Genomic DNA, 20,145 nt, shown 5'->3' with positions numbered 1-20,145 from the left:
TAAAAACTACAAAAGCCATCATCCATCAGACAGACTTCCATCTTTGATTTTTCACAACTGGGATGGGTGGATGGAAAACAAAAGAGAGCTCTCACTTCGATTGTTATTTTTCCACTTGCAACGGTTTCCTATTTTGGAAATCTTGTCTTGAAAATATGTCAGTGTCAGTCGACAGTGACAAATTAATGACCTAACTACTTAAAATGTGTGAAGAACCTCATCTTGGGCGACAGTTTTGCGGTGACATTTGATTTTGTTGCACTTGTTGGACATACTAGAATGTACATATACCTTTTTAAGCTCTATTCACCAAAGTAGATAATAATCTCCCAGAAAATTTGTTTTCATATATCTGTATTTTAAAATAAAATATTTCCCGAAGATTCTACAGTTACAGTTGTATCGATATCTTGTATCTCAACGTCGTGACTGCTCTGTCTGGCAACGAGGATCTTTGAGACGACGTGACGCCAAGGCTGGAATCCCAAGGTCTGTTTTTTTTTCTTTTTTTTTGTCCGAGGCAGAAGTGGGGCTGGTGCTTCTCTCGCTCTCAACCAAAGGGAAGGACGGCAGAGGGAAGGGAAGCTCTGCCGAGAGATGTAAAGATGGCAGAGCTACAAATGTTGTTAGAGGAAGAGATTCCAGCAAGCAAAAATGCACTGGTGGAGAGTTACCAAAACCTTACGAGAGTCGCGGACTACTGCGAGAACAATTATGTCCAGGTGAGTAAGTTAGCTAACATGCTACATCTCTCCAACCCGCTTTTGTCGAGGAAAAGCTCGGGATTGAATCGGTGGTTCCCGGGACAGGAAATGTGGATAATGCAACTGGGCTTCGGTTGTGGAATAAACATGTCCGCCCCGAACACTCGAGCTAAGATAATAGTCAGTTCACACGAACTCAAAGCTTCTGTGAAACAGTTTAGGCAGCTGATATCTGTTCTCACACTGCTCATTTTTATTCCGTTTATTCAGAGGGTGTGTCTACTTTTTTTGTGATTACAGTTGGTCGATTTAAAACGGCTGTCATCGCTGTTTCGTCGGACTTTCCCCCCTCCGCGATATATAATGCGTTTTCTATCCTTTTTTGTTTTTAAATGTGATTTGTAATTGAACCGTCGAGAAAATAAGAGCAGCTTGTTGTCCTAACTTGACGTTGACGCTGCCTGCAGTGCTCAACAATGTACAGTAGGTGGGGGAAACCTAATTTCGCATTCAAATTATTAACTCACGCAACATCGTTAGTATAGGCAAGTCTATTACAGTCCATTAAGCCTTTCAAAAGCACAACTTAATACCACGAAAGAGAGAGAAAAGCTCTCATTGGGACAGGAAGAGGGGTTCTGTTTTGGCTAAATTAGACCTGTGAGCACTCAGTGGTATCAAAGCTGACTGGACATGCATTCCACGTTCTTAACGTAAAGACGTTGTAATTTTAGTTTTTCGAGAATGTTTTTTTTCTTTTCTTTTTTTTTTCTTCTTTTTTTCTTTTCTCCCCAGCTCGGTTTGCATGATTACACCTCTTGTGAGATGAGAGGGACAAATTTAAAACACTTGTTTGGTGCTCAGTGGAAGTCTAACACATATACACATATATATTTGATGGAAACCAATGTCATGCAAATCTCACCCAGCCTTTTCTTGCCCTTTCAAAGTCACAGTTTTTTTTGTACTTTTTTTTTTTTTTTTTTTTTTTTTGCTTTAAACAAAATGTGGACTGGAACTTTTAACGTCACGTCTCCTTGACTGAGCTTGTCGTGTTGCCACAAATGCTTTCATTTCATCCACAACAAAGGCTTTGTGACTCGACATTGCCAGACAAACAGTGTTTGTGGGAATGTTATTTTTCAGCAGGAAGACATCCCATCCTATCTGTGCTACAGAGGGTGTGTCTGCTACAGCTGCACTCCCCAAGGACTCCTTGTAATTTGGACTCTTTTTGCGCTCGTCCTCAGATGATCTGGAATTGTAACGGCCCGAAATAATTTTGGGGGGGGACGAAGAGGGGGAAAATGTGTATAGAAGAAGTGCACTTTGTGTCATTTCTGCTGCTTTTTAAGCAGAACCACATCTATTTTTTTCCCCAGTTATTTATCAGGATAGAAAGACCTTTCCCTGTTCTGTATTAGAACTTGCTGAAGACAGTGGCAATGAAAACTAGTTTCCCTCAAGGGACAACAGGGACCTCGTGAATAATAAAAATGTAATAATAATAACAATAATGATTCATTTCAGGGTATTTTTGCTGGCTCAGAATAGAACTTCTTGGCGGGGTGGCAGGTGACTCATAGGCTTGATCGTGTGTGTGTGCGTGTGTGTGCGTGTGTGTGCGTGTGTGTGCGTGTGCGTGTGTGTGCGTGTGTGTGTGTGTGTGTGTGCGTGTGTGTGTGTGTGTCTACATTTTCCTTGGGTTTCCTTTTCTGTTTGGTCAACATCTGAAAAGGATTTGATCATCTCTATTTTTATTCATGGGGCGTGAAAAGAAGTTGCACTGTTCCCCTACACAGAGATGTTGGACTCAAGTCTTTTAAATTCAGTGGGAATCACAGCTCACACAGCTTCTGCCCTCTGAAGGACAATCAATTTCAAAGATTGATCAAAGGTTACTGGAGAATCTCAGGAGGTATGGAACAGAATATTTCAGCGACCAGCTCACAATCTCCAGTTTCCAAGAATCTTGTATCCCCTGTCCCAAGCAACAGCAGTCATATTGGAAGAAAATCTTACTCAAGAGGGCGGGATGATGTCGACACGCCAGCTGTATGCTTTACATAAAAGCTGAAAATATTCATTCCCTTTTTTTTATTTGTTCATTTTTTGTAGAGGTTTATCCCCCCTGCTGGGCACCTTGTGCGAAGCGCTGACGTAAAAAGCGGGATTGTCAGCTTCTTGGCACATGTGGCCGCTCTATTTGAAGCCGGTGTCAGACGAACAGCACACTTTTTTTTTTATTTTTATTAAGCTCTCTCTGAAGGCGAGAGATACAAAATGCACACGCACACGTCAACATGTCTCAGCTTGACTGCGCTCGTCCCTTCAGCGCTCACACACCAGCACTTTTGGTTTTTCTTTCTAAGCGACTCACTGTTGTAGATAGTTGTAAAAGCTTAGCGAGCCAAAGCAGATGGTAAAACCTCTGATTTAACCCCAGTCGGATCGCTGGCCCACTTTATTTTTGTGGAAGCGACTGTTGAGAAATGTGTGTGAGGTCAGTCTTATGTTTACTGATTGCCAGCTTCCTGGAAATACCTTCTCAGTATGTCAGGAAGTAGCTTAATAATAGAGCATTGAAAAAAATCCCTCTGTCAATGCTGCTTGCTTGGGTTTTTTCTTTTTGTAATAAACACTTTTATGACACAAACATATTTTCCTCTTATGTTGCTGACTCAATAATTACACATTATGCATTTTAAAAATTCACTTGGATGTTCATCTTTGTTCCATGCAGCCTCTTGTTGAATCAGTTCATCATGTGAGCCATGAACCGGTTAAGTATTACAAAGGGAAGTTGAACACATGTGCCAAAGTGTCTTCTCTGCAAGCTCCTTTTTTTCCGACTGCCAACCAGTTGTTGCAACACTGGGAGGTCAAGTACATAGTGGCTTCCAGTCAGGACCGCAGTGCAAATCAGAACCAGTTGCCTTAAGGCTTTTTTTAAATTTATTTCCAAGTCCTATACGAGCAGGTAGATTGAATCTCACCTGCAGCTAGTGGGTCAGACACTGTAATGCTGTCCTCCTTTTCTCCCAGAGGACTGGATGTGAATGTTTCTCCTGGATAAGAGCAGGTGGCAAATGTAATCTTTTTTTCCTCGCAGGTTTTGTCTCTCTGGGTTACTGAGTCCTCATTTCCTGTCCTTCTTTTACTCTCCCCCCCCCCCCGCTCTGTGTGTGTGGAGTGGCCTGGTTTTTCCGTCAGTGTGGCGAGGCCTAGCGGCTCTCAGCATACCAGCCGGGCCCATTCATCCTTTCTGACCACCTGTCACTCCTCCCTCTCCGCCGGGTGGCTCTAGAATTGTTGGGCTGATTTGTTCAGTGCTGGCTGCCTGCGAAGGTTTTGTGAAGTCGATTAACCTCTCATTGTGAGTCACTGATATCTGTGAAAAATATGCAGCCGATCTTGAGATGCAGAGCCGGATTTATTAAACCGAAAAACAACTTTTTCAGCTCAGTGCCTTTTTTTTTTTTTTTTTTTTTTTTGCTCTGGACAAACCCATTAGTAAGTCACTGAAGGAAAAGTTGTTCATGGCTTTTCATTGCGTGCCGACTTTCTTCCTGTGTCACCTTCCCTCAACATGTCGAGGGAATTTTTAATTGTGCTCTGGCAGTTCTTCAAGGTCAGCTTAGACCTCGTGGCCTCCCTGTCAGCCTCCATCTGGCCCCAGAAGAATTATGAATTCACACGGCGTACTGCTGACTTTTGATAACAAGTGGGGGGACTTTGCTGCCAAAGTGCAGCCTGCAGGTTTTCTCTAATCTTGACACACACACCGACCGCAGTGTCACTTTGAGCACACCGTGCTGTGTGAACCTGCACCCTGTGACACCTAAACTGCTATTTTTCCATTTCAATCTCCATCCCCAGTTCACAGTCTTGTCAGTACTCGACCTGTTGCAGGTTCAGCCCTGGTGCTCTGCAAAGCTAAATGTATCCACGCCGCCCTGCCGATCGTTGCCGCATTTTTATCTTCTCGAAAAATGTCTGAAATATTTCTACTCAGGAGTTCACATGAGAGTTTATAGACATACGGCGTGTTGCGGAATTCCAAACATTCCTGTCAGTCTGCCGTATGTGTGCTCCAACACGGACTTTCCTCCCCTCGGGACAAGCTGGGAACATACAAACACATGTGTTTGTCAGCTGCCTGGTATCCAGGGGCCGATACTCTCTGGTCTGCTCCTCGCTGTTTTGTCTCACTTCTCTAGATGTCCTCAGTCATGCGAGGCAGTCAGGAGGAGGACACTGGTTTTCTCCATTTCCTGTTCCAGCCGTTCTGGGTGGAGGGTGAAGAGTCTCTGCCCTCGGGGAGGAAGTGCAGACCTTTCGCCCTGGCTGACAACAGGCCTTGAATAACTCACTTCTTCTTTTTTAGCCAGTCTTCACCCACCCCTGCCAGTAAGATGTTTTTTTTTTTTTGGAAAAACATCTTGGTGGTATTTTTATACTTCAGAAAACAAAAGAAGGACTTAAACTGGTCCTGTACTGTTCCTGTTTGATTTGATGATTCTTTATATCGACTGTATATTATTAAACACTGATATTCATGATTGTCTAAACTTCTTTATTTTAAGGCTGAAAGTGGAGGCAGATACTCTCCCATAGCAAAACATGTAGGAAGCGGCACAGCGAGATCCCGGTGACGGTGACAACAGTGTTTTCCCCGCCCACCCCCAGGCTTGTAGACACACATTCCTCTAGAGTTGCTTTTTAAAGTCAGACGAGCCGCTGACAGCTTGTCTATTGCTGGGCCACTCTGGATTTTTTTTTTTTATTATTATTATGGTCTCTCGGTCTTTGCTCATCTCAGAAATATGAGTTAAAGTGGCCCCTGGAGCACTGAGAGCTCTCTGGGAGCTCAGCGTTTAGCTGCGATGTCGTACACTCACATCCCCCATCCGAGTCTCCCGCTCACTTTTTCTTTCCCGAAAGTGACTCCGCTCCGTCGGTTTTCTTGCTTGATGACGGACAAGAAAATGCTCTGAGTAATCCAGGCAGTTTTGGGATTTGCAGGCCGCTGCGGCGCTGACCTCTGATTTGTGGAGCGGTGGAACAGCAGGGCTTTAACTGGAGTCTGAGACGCCGCCACCGGCGGTGCAATCAAGTGTCACATCTGTGAGCTCGGCACGGTCAGCGCTGCTCATCAGTCTGGTTGAAATCTCTTTTCTCCGCCCACTTTAGAAAGCAAGAAGCAAGAAGAGCCTAAGATGGCAGTCAGTTTTTGCTGGCTCCTGTTGTTTCCCCCTCAGTTATTAGTAGTAACAGCAGTCCTCTCCGCCTGCTCAATGCTGAGCTCAGACCAACAGATGGCCTCTCGCCCTCTGGAGGAAGCCGCCCACTTCCCCAGGCTGCTGTCTCTCACAGCACATCCGCCCCTTTGATCCTGGCTAAAAGGAAACCGTTGGCACGGTCACTGTCACTGTCACCGTCTTCTCACCTGACCCAGGCTGAGCAGCTCAGCTGCTTGCCAGGTCAGGAACTTTGAGCCGCAGGATTTTGGTTGTGGATTAGTTTGGTGCGGCCGTCAGTGGGACGTGCAGCTTTTTTGCTCCACCGCTGCCTCAGAGACGTTCCTCTTTCCCCCTGGCCGAGTGTTATCAACACTCAGCATCCCCCCCCCCCCCCCGGGCTCCTCTCTCTGCACTCATCTTTATGAGGTGTACGAGGGAGTCCACAGACAGCATTACAGTGTTATGGTTCATTTTGGAACTCTGCGCTCAGCCTGTTTGAGGTGAGCGTGTTGTTTGGTTTGGTCGCTTTGCAACCGCCAGGCTGTTGTTGTATTTAAAAGACATGATGGAGGAATGATGGCTGCGTCTATTATATGGCAATGCTATATAGTAGCACTCATGAAGTCCCTGTTTTTTTCATAGTGTTGTTTCACCGTGTTCTCTGGTCGATAATACAATGGAGGGAATAACGGACGGCAATTGTAGCCCAAACATGATCCTCACCTGTGCCGTTGTGATCTCCTTCCAGGCCCAGGACAAGAGGAAAGCCCTGGAGGAGACCAAAGCCTACACCACACAGTCCCTGGCCAGTGTGGCCTACCAGATCAATGCCTTAGCCAACAATGTGCTCCAGCTGCTGGACATCCAGGCCTCCCAGCTGCGGCGGATGGAGTCCTCCATCAACCACATCTCCCAGGTGAGGGATGGACACACACACACACACACACACACACACTCTCACACACACACACACACACACACACACACACACACACACACACACACACACACACACATATATATACAAAGCACAGAGCTCGCAGGTGCGAGACCTTATCAGGTGTTTGATGAGTCTGATGATTTTACAACTTCTAACCTGCCGACTAATCTCGCTGCCAAGTTCCAAAGGTATTTAGGGTGAGAGATAACACTACGCGCGCTCTCTGATTCATTCATTTAATCGCCAGACTGTTTGAACAAATTTAATAGAATAAAGTTGTGAACATAAGTCATCACAAATCAAACAAAGTGCCAGACGGGCTCATTTTCTCAGTTTGTCTTTCAGCACTTCCCTTCCAGCGCCAGAAATTCTTTTCCAATACACCAGAGACAAGGTCGGATTGGAGGGCTTGAGAGAGAAGATAAACGATGAGAAGTTAAAGTCTCGCCCTGTGCAAACCTCCAAAACAGACTTCCTTTGCTCTTTGAGGCAATCATTCCTGACAAACAGTGTTTATTTGACGACAAGGTCACAGCAACTCCACACTCCCCGGCGTAGGGAAAGGATTCGAGAGACAGACGTGACGCTGTGTTTCAGCCACCGCGGCACAGTAAACATCACTCTCACTCCTCTCGTCACTCCGAGTGCTCATCACCGTCTCCTGTCTCCTGCAATTCACACTCTCAGTCCATGGCCAGTTGCTCTTCCATTAATCAGGAGGGGGAGGAGAGGAGGTGTTTCCCATAATGCAGTCAAGCCAGTTAGCTGATAAAGAGGCAGAGCCGTGAACTTGTCTGCCCCTCTGTACGTTTTACCGGTCTCCAGTTGAATGCCTAGCAGAGTTTAGAGCAAATACTTTCCGCCGCAGGAAATATTTGCACAGCAGCAAGAAGCTTTTTGCTGAGTCGAACTGCTGAAAAAGATTCTAAATACGACTGCTCTCTCATGGAGACAGTGACACATCCCTAATTCCATGTTGTGCCATACGATCAAATTTGAATAAAAAGTGCCCAACAATCTCCCTCCTGCAAGACTGTGTGCAGGAGGAGCAGTGATGGAAATTGATTGGACGGATGAAACAAACCTGCAGTTGCGTATTCATTTAACACGGAGCATCTCGACGCTCAGCCCACCGCTGCATCGGGCCAGCGCACCGTTCTCATCTGTACGCAAGCACCACGTTTGATGCTGTTCGACACATTGATCAGGTTGTCTCAGTGCAACTGGCCCTCCTCCCGTTTGCTGCTTTATCGATCCACGGCAGCATGGAGGCTGAGGAGCGGAGCGCCATCGCAGGCCTTCCACCTGGTGCAGGATGTGAAGTGGCTGCAAAGAGCCTGTGAACAGGGAGCGCTTTGTGAGTCTGACCAAAGAAAAGGCCTCACATTGAGAACCTTCCGTGATCGCCCAAATAGTAATGAAGGGGAGGGAGCCGTGCCTGCGTGCGTGTGTGTAAGATTTTACAGATAATTATTTTCCTCCAATTCCAACGTCGACAATGTGAAACTTCAATCGTAGAAGACTAGAAGACCTCAATAGGGACAATGGAGGGTTTGTGGTTCACCTTGACGTTCGCACAGCTGCGAGTTGGGCTGTGGCTATTTTCCCTGCGCACAGAAAAAGATGAGCACACACACACACACACACACGCACACACACACCTCACTTCGTCTTCTCACTTCCCTCCTGGCTCGGCTGCGGTCGCCATTTGTCCACCGGCTGTTTCTGACAAACAAGACCCATGAAAATAGAGCCCCAGTTTTACCAATGGTTAACCATATCCTCCTTTTCACATCTGCTCGTCATCACATCTTTATTTATTTTTATTTTTGAGCTTGTCTGCTCATTTACAGGGCTTATTATTGGCTGTGTCCACGTCCCTGTCCGCCGGCACCGATCTTTCTCTTTTTCTTTCTTTTTGCGTTTGCTTTCTGATAAATGGAGCTTCATGTCTTCGCCACCCATACAGCGGCCCAGTATAGCATAATGGGATGGCGCTGGGTCCGGCTACAGATGTGGCATGAAAGGAATCCTCTGTTGGCCTCCAGGCACTGGCTGGACTCCCCTTGTGAAAAACTGTAGTCTGAGTCTGAGGCCTTCAGTCTCAAGAGGGAGGGCAGTTTGTCCTGAATGCTCCGCCGGGGATGGGAGACAAATAATGACGCTCTGTAAAAGGGTTTGCAGTGCAAAGAAATCAGTCTCGCTTTTTGATGTTCACACGGGAAGTGATTTGTTAACTGGTAAATTTTGATGTATCTGTGAAGCACCTGTCTTTTGGTTTGAGCCTTTCAGAGAGTGAGCATCTTTGACTATCTCCACTATCAATCATACTGTTTTTATGATCTATTGTTTGTTTGAAGTAATATCCTTCCTGTTTGTATAGAAAGAAGTCACTAGTGAGTGCATTTAGAAGTGATTGTTGGAGGGGAAAAACAGCTGAAAAGTTTTAATTCATTTATTTCATATTGAGCTGGCGCTCTGGATGTTTTCTTTCCAACTCCTCTGGAAGGGACTCGGGGTAATTGATGAAACGCCAGTTCAATTTCAGTGAAAAGCGATGCAACATAAATAATGCATTGCAATTTGCTCCCTGCGTTTTACGAATCCAATGCTGACGCGGAAGGAGGGGGAGGCGAGAGCCATGCAGAGTATTTATAGCTGAAATAAATACTCTTCATGTTGCTGACACTGTCAATTTTATTTGTGATGTTGGACAAATTAACACTCTGCTGCTCTGGCTGCTGTGCCGTCTGACAATGGTGGCTTTTGGTGAAAGCATTGCAACCATCTGCCGCGCCTCACCATTCAATCACTCAAAGTGCTGCACGCCACTCTCCTGAAGTCCTTCTCTCACTTACCCTCCCTGTGGTTCAATGATGGCGCCTCGTCCTGATGACTTTCCTGTCGCCCTGCAGACGGTGGACATCCACAAAGAGAAGGTGGCCAGGCGGGAAATCGGCATCCTCACCACCAACAAAAACACATCAAGGACTCATAAGATCATCGCGCCCGCTAACATGGAGCGGCCGGTCAGGTACATCAGGAAGCCGATAGACTACAACGTTCTGGACGATGTCGGCCACGGCGTCAAGGTGAGCAGCAACGTTTCACCCCGACTACACATGTTGTGGAGGATATCTCCATTTTCTGCTGTGTTTACTCTTAATTTCTCTTTTATGCGGCACTATATTTTATTCTCATGTCTCTTCTCTCACTTTCGTGTCCGTTCAGTCATTTTTACTCTTCCCCTCCTCCTCCTGTCACCCCTGCAAGATGCTTTCCCTTCTTCCTCGCTCTCTTCCTGCATTTTCTTGACACTCAACTCGTTTCTTCGCTCTCAGTCTTTCCCTGGTGACTTCTCTCTTATCTTCAAAAAACGCCCACCACCCCCCCATTCCCCTTCTCACCCTAGAGGAATACGTTTGAATGCGAGTTGATGGGAGCATGTTGGGGGTGGAGGGATTACATCATCCTGCTCTCTGAAAATGCTTCTATTCTTGGGAGTGTTGTGAATATGGCCGGTGGAGATGAAATTTGCGAGGCGTTTTGAACAGGCACTCTGGACTCAGACCGCACTCACAATCTCATTCTGGCGTTCCTTTAAAGCTTTGCAGGAGATTGATGCTGCTAAAATTTCATTTGCGCTTCATTTTCACATCAGTACATTCCGAAAGCTGCAAATCCAATTTTGGATGTGATGAACTGTTTACGGTCTGAACTCGCATCGTGTTTTTTTTTTTTTGTCTGATGCTAATAGTCGCTCCAGAGGTCGCTGGGCTGATAGTCGCCGTAATAACATCATATCCTGAGGCCTGCAGCCCCTTTAGTGACGTCCATTCTCCCCCTTCAATGTCCACTGGCCCATCGATCAGCTAGTCAATTGTTGCTGTGGGCCAGATTGGATTAGAGGCTCACCATTATCATCCAGCATTGTCACTCCTGATCCTCCCTGCAGGGAATTACACTGGAGCCGTCCTCTTGGGCGAAACCGCGCGCGTGTTGCTCGACATTGATTTGGTTTCCGACCTGCATCAAAACTTTAAATAGGTGTTTAAATAATGTTAATTTCCTGCTGCGAGCTGTGTAGCCCGCTCGTCTTTGCACCGGTCCGGTTGGGCTTGAAGTGTGCGTTTTAATTAAAATTAAAATTAATGCGCGGGCTGCAACGTCAAGCTCTTGCATATTAAGTGCGTTTGAACAAAGCTGTACTCGCATCCCAGCGAGTGATGAAGGGAGAAGCAGATCAGAAAATGAATCTTGCAGATAATTCTAATCACCTCTGTCCTTGTAGTTATGACAGGAATCTGGAGTCTGACAGATGAGGATGTTCCAACACCCACACTGAACTGACAGTTCAGTTCAGCTCGCTGCTTTTTATTAATTTGAATGCAAAAGATGTGATTTATGCTTCCAGTCAGCTGATCTTTAATCCAGCCAGCACTATTGTTCTCAAACCGAGGAAGTACGTAGATTATGGAACAATGTCCAAGTGCAAATACAAATAAGAGTTTTTGGTTGTCATTATTATCACTGCAGAGACAATCCGCCTCCACCTGGAGTGACCGTGTTCTCGTCTATCCGTGTTGCACTCTGTCCAGGGTGTCGAACCCCGCAGTGCCGCTTCCTCCTTCCCTCACAGAATCACCCAAGTCTGACGGACTGCGCTGCCCTATATTTTCACCCCAGCTTGACATGCTAAGCCGTTTTGGACTTGATAATGCCTTAATCTGAACCTGCCTGTCCAGAATTTCGACGTCAGACGTGCCGTGTCAGCGCAAGACGGCCTTCTCTTTGCGGCAACATCGTGCCACACCCCTCCGCCCCTGCACCTCTTATCACAGGCGGCGAGTGAAAGTTGAGTGTGAAACTCTCCCTGCGCAGCTGCTTCTGGTGGAAGTTTTTTTTTTGTGTGTGTCACCCCTCTCCGACCTCCGCTACACATTTGCTTTTGGCCTCACTTTCTCCCCTCCCCGCTGATCTCGCGTCGCTTCAATGCTCTCTGCAGAGGCCGCCAGGGACGCTGCATTATAGATGAGCCACTTGACTTGGCGTTTGTCAAACCCCGCTGGTGTGTGTTGGCTCAGCGTTCTCCTTGGCACGAGTAAACAGAACTCGGCGAGAGATTTTCTCACAGAGTTTTATCCATTTTGTCGACGCTGCTTTCAGGCCAGCCAGATTCTCAGTTCAAGCCGTGCGAACGGACGCTTTGTCGTTTATTTTTCTTAGCCTACAAATCTTTTTATTTTATGGCTTTTATCCCCCAGAAACCCAATTGCTGTGCCGGCAGATTTTTGCATTTTTTTCCCTGCAGCTTCTCTGTGACTCTGGGTGTGGCCCTGTGAGGTCTGGGTGAAAAGAGCAACGGTCACTGTGGTGTTTTATTCTGCTCCAGCGACTTGTGGCTGACTTGCCCTGGGATTGTTGCTAAATGTTTAATCCAGTGTAAATACAGCAGGAGTTATTTTCCTCACCTGGTGCAAACTTTGACTTTTACTAACCAGTCCTGTGTGTGTGTCTGTTGTTTTTTTGTTTTTTTTGTTTCCCCTCCTGCACCCACATAAGTGGCTAAAAGCCAAGGTAAGTCTGGTTCGTCACACAACGCCCTTTAACTGTGATGTTGTCATTAATCTGCCTGGCACGACGGCACGCCTCGTCCATGTAGTTGTTGTTGTCCTTTCCCGTCTTTAGACTAAGACCCAGGAATGTTTCCCTGTCAACTGACCACCCGTGTGTGTTGTCATGTTGTGTAAATGTCATGTAGTCGTCCATATATAATGCATTTAATTCCTTGTAGGCTTCCCAGACAAACACTCATGATTGCCTTGATTTTTTTTTTTGAGTTTTGCTCGAATGAGTTTTCTCTCCCGAAGAGGTTGGAAAAGCCTTTGATTGAATGTTATGCAAGAAGACGTGGAATGGAAATACAATAAAAAAAAAAAATGAAATGCGCACTTCATGAAAAGTTGTTATCTGGGCAGCCTGTAATCTGGTTTATCTGTATCTCCACTCATCCATTTAGTCATACCATTTGTTTAACTACAACAATGTGCAGTCAACTGCCCTGTCTGGCGGATTTCTGTCTGTCTTTCTGCCTTTTTTTAAAAAAAAAAAACAACCAAAACTGTTTGTTGTTCTGTTCTCACCTCAGCAACATGGAAACAATCAGTCAGTCAGAGGGGGAACTCTATCGAGGACCAACCCGCCGACACAGAAACCGCCGAGCCCTCCCATGTCTGGGCGTGGCACACTTGGGTAAGATTTTTAATTTAGTTACATGGGTACACAAGGCCGACCCTTTTAAGTTTGTTCAACATTAATAATTGAAGAAAATCTCAAGTTTATTTTTTTAAATTTTTTCTGAATGATAACATGAGTCAGCAAGCTACCAAGAAGCCCCAGGACATCATCATGCTTGTTCGCTACTTGTGTTGAAATCTGATATGAAGAAAGGAAAACGTGAAGCCTGGGAAGATTTATCTGTTAGTTCAGGAGCAGCTGTGACACCAAAGTGAACCCTGTTGTCTCACACACTTTCATGACTGAAGTAAACTTCCAGGCTGCTTTGAAAATCCGATTCACATCTGTCCAGTTCTATTTATATCCATTTGCAACTTTCTCTCTATAACCGCTATCTGAAAGTCAACTTCCTGCTGTCCTCCAGACGCAACACCCCCTTCAAGACTCTGGAGCCGGTCAAGCCGCCCACGGTGCCCAACGACTACATGACCAGCCCCGCCAGGCTGGGCAGTCAGCACGGGCAGCAGCACAGCCCGGGACGCACAGCATCACTCAACCAAAGGCCGCGCACACACAGGTAGGCAGAGGAGGAAAAAATAGAATCTGCTTTATTGGAAAACGCAGTGCGGATTTGCTTGTGCAGTCACAAACACGCATGACGGACAGGTTGATATTCCTACATTCATGAATATTGACGCTGACTTGAGTGCACAGAGCGCTTGCTGTGCACCACACTGCAGGAGCACGGTGAGGAAATCATGCCAGGTTAGATCATTATGAAGGTAGCTTCCACCTGCTTATGATTTATCCTCTGTTTTTTGCCCTATGGGTTATTTATGCAGATCATCGACGTAATAACAAGCATCTGCCTTTTTTTTGTGTATATATCAATACGAGATTACTTTCACAAGCATCCTGTAGATCCGTCTCGCACTGACGATTTCATGCCTGAACTGCTTTTACACAGGCGTAACCGTGTGTTTTTCTACTTTCGCGGGGAGCTGGAAGGAAAGGAAACAAAGAGGGTAGAACGGGGAAGGGGAAATAGATAACTAGGTTAGCCGAGGAGCAGGCGAGTTACACAGAGATTAGACCGCGTGTAGACGGGGGAGCAAAGTACAGCATGGGCATGACACAGGAAAGACACGAGTATCTACTATATGTTTTTTAGCCTTCATCCCACTGACACCAACAGGGGAGCCACAGGGCTCGATTGACAGACATTCACAACTGAACGCATTGTTTTTGTTATTTTGGTTATTATTTTTTAATTCCCAGGCCATGAAAACAGGTCTGTGTGTTCTTGAGATCGTCATGAGAGCGGACGCAAAATAGGGAAGAAGGTCGGCTTTAGAAGCAGCCATGAAAGAGGACGAGAGGCGGGGGGGAGGGGAACGGAGGGGAGTAGGACTGAGGATCAAGGCCAACCCGCGACGGAGAGAGTAAAGTGTGGGAGAGGAGGGATTTAGCCAGGCAGGGCATTGATCTACCAGCCCGAGGTCAAACCCAGGCTGGAGGCAGAGGCACGACTCTCTCCTCTTGCTCACAGCTCGACGATGCTTGACAGCAGTCATCACCCACCATCCAGTTTTATTACACACACAAAATGAAAATCATACTGACTTCCTTTTTCTTTAATGGTCCTGAAATCAAAAGGTGGAAAATAATCATTGAAGTTCCTACAGTTCAGGACATTAGTTTTGACAAAATGCATTCATATATGTTTAGCTTGCATATTAGTATTTGCAGTGTTTTGTTTTTCCCTTAACTGGCTGCTCCAATACTAAATAACTTTAAAAAAAAAAAAAAAAAAAACAACCCTGAGGCTGGCAGGCTTTTGTGCAGTCCGGTCTGAGCAGGTTGCAGTGTCGTGACGTCCTGTCTCTGTTGCTCCCCCAGTGGCAGCAGCGGAGGCAGCAGCAGCAGGGAGAACAGCGGCAGCAGCGGGATTGGCATTCCCATCGCCGTGCCTACACCCTCCATCCCCAACTCTGGGCCAGGTGAGACTCGCGTGGGGATGGGAGAAACAAATCTGCTCTGTATATCACATTGCATTGTTGTCATGATTCGTCATCGTCGCGTTCCAGGTCAATTAACCGTGCTCTGCAGGACAAACACTGGTTAGCGTTAGCGCACACGCCAGGGGAGAGATGTGTTACTTTTGAGTGTCGCGGACGTGCAAATCAAGTCTCATTAATCACCACGGGCACAAATGTGATGTGCTGCTGTTTGCGGATTGTGAGGGGCTTCGCAACATGGAGCTTATGTTTAGCAGACAGGGATTACGGAGGCCCCTTTGTGCTCTTAGCACAGCTGATTCTCTATCCCACTGTGTAAATAGGCCAAGCTGTGTTGGGCCTGCCTCTTTATAGTAGAACAGCGCAGCCCACATCGCACCGTGCACAGGCCCCGCATTGCACGGCGTCGCACCATACACACGCTCCCATACACTGATGCCTTAAACTTTAATAGGATTGAGAAGAAGCTCTCTCTCTCTCTCTCTCTCTCGCTCTCTCTCTCTCTCTCTCTCTCGCTCTCTCTCTCTCTCTCTCTGTCTCTCTCTGTCTCTCCCTCACTCTCTCTCTCTCTCTCTTCTTTTTTTTTTGGACTGTACCTCAGTGCCAGACACAGACTGCGGCTCTGTGCAGCCCTGTCGCCATGGATACTCGCTTCTTTGCAGAATAGCGTGCGTGCAGATGCCACAACCGTGCGCGAGCACATGTGGGGTCCCGGCGGGGTTCTTGAGTAGAGCGTTGCGTAACAGCGTTAGAGGTGCAGAAGGTGAACCACAAACAGCTTCTGTGTTTATTAATGCAAACGCCTCTTTCAGTCCCGCCCATGTCCGCTCCTCTGGGAGCCCCGCCCCCTCCTCCCCCGCCACCGCCACCTCCTCCCCCTCCTCCAATGAGCGGCCTCGGCCCGCCGCCGCCACCGCTGCCCCCTACAGGTGAGACCTGTGACAGCCGCGCCGCGGACCTCTGCTGGTGGACAATCAAGACTTTTCTCCTGATCGCTGTCATGGTGGAGGACGCTGGGTGGAGAGCTGCTGGGGGGTCTCAGCGTGTTTGTTTGCACTGCAAGCAAGAGATTTGGATTGTTACTCAACTCTGTCGTCGCATGTAACCATGCCGTGGCCTGGTTCTGCCCTGAAACTGCAGGCTGCACGGTTGCATGCGAAGGTCCGAGGAATTGATGCAAATTGAATTGAAACTTAGTGTCTGCTGGATTTTTTATTTTTCAATTGAAACCATTTTTTTGCGAGTGCTGATCATCTTGCTTGAAGTGCAAACAGACTGTTTGGAGGCAAAACAGCAGGTGACAGATGTCCTGCTTGGACTCTGAGTGAGTGGAAGTGATTCTCCTCAGTGCTGCACCTGCTGGTGGTGCTGGTGGTGGTGGTGCTCCTCTTTCCTGTCTGATCCAATCTGCTTTTATGTTGAAAATAAGTCTCACATGACCTGGACTGAGTTACTGTCGACCACTTGCAACAGTTTATGGAATGAACGTGTGCCCTCTCTTCTGAAAAGTGCTTTTCCTTTAAGGTAGAATATTAACCCCAAAGGTTTTTTCCGCATAACCTGACGTGCACAAGAAAAACCTGCTGGATCTAGTCTAGTCTCTCCAAAGGTGATCAGATTAGTCAGTTGTCTCGTATAGCGAGCCAGTCAGACTTCTTCACGACCTGTCGGGTGAGTCGCTGATAGACTGAGGCTGCCTGTTGGTGCAGGAGGCAACGCTCAACAAGTGTTGCTGACCTGTGAGTCACTGAACTGAACTGGTGTGTCTTACTCCCTCACAAACCAAAGTTGCTGCTGTTGTGGTGTTACTTCTCTCAGCTCATCTGCTTTCTCTGGTAATTGTCTTTGCATACGGGGCTCTAATCACTTAACAGCCCTGCCGCCTTGTTTTTCTCCCCCTGTGCCCTCCCCTCTGCTTTTTTTAACTCCCCTTTTCCCATCCTGCCTGTCCTTCCTCCTTTCCCTCCCTCTCTCTCTCTCTCTCTCTGGGTGTCTCTAGTCGTGGCCGCTGGGCCTGGACTGGGACCAGCTCCAATGTCCCAGTTTGGAACCATCTCACGGCAGATTTCACGGCACAACCCCTCCAACTCCTCTGTCTCTATGGTTTCGGCTACGGGTACCTACCGCAGAGCGCCTTCCGTCAATTCCCAGTTCTCCCTGCAGCAGCAGCATCAGCAGCAACTACAGCAACTACAACAGCAGCAGCAACAGCAGCAGCAACAGCAGCAGCAGCAGCAGCAGCCTCATGTCAATGGAGGCACCCCTGGTTATGGCCAGAACTCAAGTAAGGCCCTTTTGTCTCCAGTTCCAGCCTGCATTCACTGTCAGCCAGCAAAAACACTCCCCCAGTTTTTATTTTTGAAAGTGATGCACAATCACAAAAAGCCAGTGAAGCTTCGCAGACACACACCAGTGTTTCACAGCAGCAGGCATCGTGGCACTAAGAGCCTCTTAGAAGGTCAGGCCGGCATTCTGAGTCACATGTATCGACTTCTCACTAAGGCTTGAAAGTGCAGGTCGGAGGGTTTTAAAAAAAAAAAAAAAAAACCAACAACTCTTGGTATTGATGCAGAATGTCTCAAATGTTGCAAACAACAGCCTCTGTAATGAATTACTGACTGTCTGGACTTTAATCACTAGTAGTTTTTACACCCCTGCTGTTATAAACATGACATGATTGGGCAGACACAGGATGCATTGTCTCAGTTTAAACAGTGACCCCTCCGAAAAAGGTTGAGCATGATTTCTGTTGGTGACGCAAGGCTCTGAGTCATAAATGTCTTTGAAAAACACTGCCCCCTTCTGGCCGCTGCTCTGCTAGCCCGACAGTCAGCAATCAGGCAGAATCTGCCATCAGTGCTCCAGCTGTCCCGCGAGGCCATGTGAACCCTGGTCACGCTCGCAGAAGGCCGGGATCAGACTTAAAGCTGCGGAAACGTTGCTGCAAAAGACGCAGCAGGCGAAAAGAAGCAAATAGCTGCTGTCTTCAGGCCAGCGGGTTCATTAATGCACCGCAGCACTCGGCTTCGCTGCCCCTGTCACTCTGCTGTTCTCCTGCCTCACACTTCTGTGTTTACTGATCTCGGTGCACCGTCGGCTTCCTCCCGTGTGGTTTTGGTGATTGATGGTGGCTTTCTTTGCCTCTCTTTCTTTCTGTCTCTCTCTCTCATCTTAATCTCTCTGCCGGCTTGCAGTGTCTGCCGCTGCTCCTCCTCCTCCTCCTCCCCCCATGCCCCAGCTCACTCCACAGATACCTCTGACTGGCTTTGTGGCCAGAATGCAGGAGAGCAGTAAGTGAAGAGGCTAAGATGGTCTTTTTTTTTCTTTCTTTTTTTGCTCCTCTCACCCGGCCCCTCCTTTCCCTTTCCAGAACACTCAGCAGCATGCACTGGTCCTCATCACTGCTTCCTGTTAGCTCGCTTGAAGATAGTTGTTTTGTGTTGTCATTTCTAAGATGGTTTCATCTGTTTATTCATTGTTTTGTCATAGCAACAGAGGAACATCATTTCCACCACTTAACAACCACCGTTGATTCTCCATTGACAGTTATCAGTTCATTCAGAAACCTTATCTCTGACATGACTGTGGGACTTATTGACTTGACTGTCCACACCTTGAGCTAATCACCCGATTGCCGGGTGTGGGTTTCAAAAAAGAAAAAAAAAGAAAAACTTAGACATGAAACTCTGTGTGTGGATGCTTGAGACTCCAAACTCTGCCTTGACCTGCAGTTTGGGTGACGTCTCTCTCAGTAAGTCCTCGCAGTGCTGCAGCCAGCTCATAGACATCCCGACGTCCTGCATGCAAACCCTTCTGCATGTCCTCTCAACAATCCCTGCATGATTCCGCCAACTGTCCCCGCTCCCCCGGCACGAGGGGGCGCTCACGCTGGCGGCCCATTCTCACCGTATTGTCTGCCCGAACAGTTGTCGATACCCCGACTCCGCCACCCCCGCCACCTCCGGACGACATGCCGATGTTCGACGAGTCGCCTCCGCCCCCACCGCCGCCCCCCGTCGACTACGAAGAGGAGGACGCCGCCGTGGTGCAGTACAACGACCCCTACGCCGACGGAGACCCGCAGTGGGCGCCCAAGAACTACGTCGAGAAAGGTTCGCCGAGTCCAGCCTCCCCGGTGCAGCTTTAGCGGCGAGGCCTCTTAATCCCCTAAACATTGCTCTCTCCCCCTCTGTCTTCTGCTCGCAGTGGTGGCCATCTACGACTACACCAGGGACAAGGACGACGAGCTGAGCTTCATCGAGGGGGCCATCATCTACGTGGTCAAGAAGAACGACGATGGCTGGTTCGAGGGGGTCTGCAACGGCTTCACGGGGCTCTTCCCCGGCAACTACGTGGAATCCATCATGCACTACGCCGACTGAAGGGACCTCATGCTGACAGTACAGTCTTATTTATTCAGTCGTACCCCTGAAACACATAGAGACTGGCAGCCCTCCTGATATGTAACCATACAGTCCCCCTTTTTTTTTTTGTTGATGTAACAGAATGTTAATGACATTGCTAATTGCATATGAAATGAAAAGTGATATCTATTTAGTTTATTTTCGGGTGTTATACGGGCGGGTGGGGGAACATTTATGGAATGTGTAAAATAGTGTTTCTTAATGAGATGGAGTGCAACTCGCTCCAGGCCGTCGGAGCTGCAGCCGAAGGACAGTCGGCCTGTTTGCAGACCGGGATCTGAGGTTTGAAAGAACAAATTAAAAAAGGGGGCGGGGTCACCATCCTCTTCAGTTGCAATGTTTTGTACCGCCAGTTTGTATATATGGTGAGATGCAGCCACTAGGGTTTATGTCATGTGAATTCAGTGAATGTCAAATCTATGATAGTTTTCATTAGTGGTGCTCTCTTCACTTCTGTTCTCGCAAAATAAATCCAAACCCTGTTTATGGCGCGCAGATGCTCTGTTTTTGTTTTGTTTTTTTAATGAATTAAGATTTCTCTAAAATAACCCAATTTCTCTCAAAATCAAAACATTCCTT

General features: G+C 47.4%; 1 protein-coding gene across 11 annotated transcripts; it reads left to right on the top strand.

Annotated features, from left to right (window-relative positions):
* Nucleotides 1–499: 499 nt before the first annotated feature.
* abi1a (abl-interactor 1a) lies at nt 500–20,056 on the top strand. Of its 11 annotated transcripts, XM_076047447.1 has the most exons (12): nt 500–722; nt 6,696–6,863; nt 9,803–9,979; nt 12,450–12,464; nt 13,036–13,139; nt 13,549–13,701; nt 15,024–15,124; nt 15,955–16,071; nt 17,142–17,426; nt 18,337–18,432; nt 19,069–19,254; nt 19,349–20,056. In XM_076047447.1, exons 1-12 carry the CDS (start codon nt 606–608, stop codon nt 19,522–19,524), a joined length of 1,695 nt encoding a protein of 564 aa, XP_075903562.1. In that variant the 5' UTR covers nt 500–605; the 3' UTR covers nt 19,525–20,056. The 11 variants fall into 11 exon arrangements, with proteins under 11 accessions (XP_075903562.1, XP_075903563.1, XP_075903565.1 ...); XM_076047448.1 differs by lacking the exon at nt 12,450–12,464 and having other exon boundaries at nt 501–722; XM_076047450.1 differs by lacking the exon at nt 15,955–16,071 and having other exon boundaries at nt 501–722.
* The last annotated feature ends 89 nt before the right edge of the window (nt 20,057–20,145 follow it).

This window comes from Nelusetta ayraudi, unplaced genomic scaffold, assembly GCF_046127955.1.
Source record: "Nelusetta ayraudi isolate G7.1 ecotype Tasmania unplaced genomic scaffold, CSIRO-AGI_Nayr_v1 ptg000094l, whole genome shotgun sequence".
NCBI lineage: Eukaryota > Metazoa > Chordata > Actinopteri > Tetraodontiformes > Monacanthidae > Nelusetta > Nelusetta ayraudi.
The sequence above is the reverse complement of the archived record's forward strand: the minus strand, read 5'-3'. Positions and strand labels throughout refer to the sequence as shown.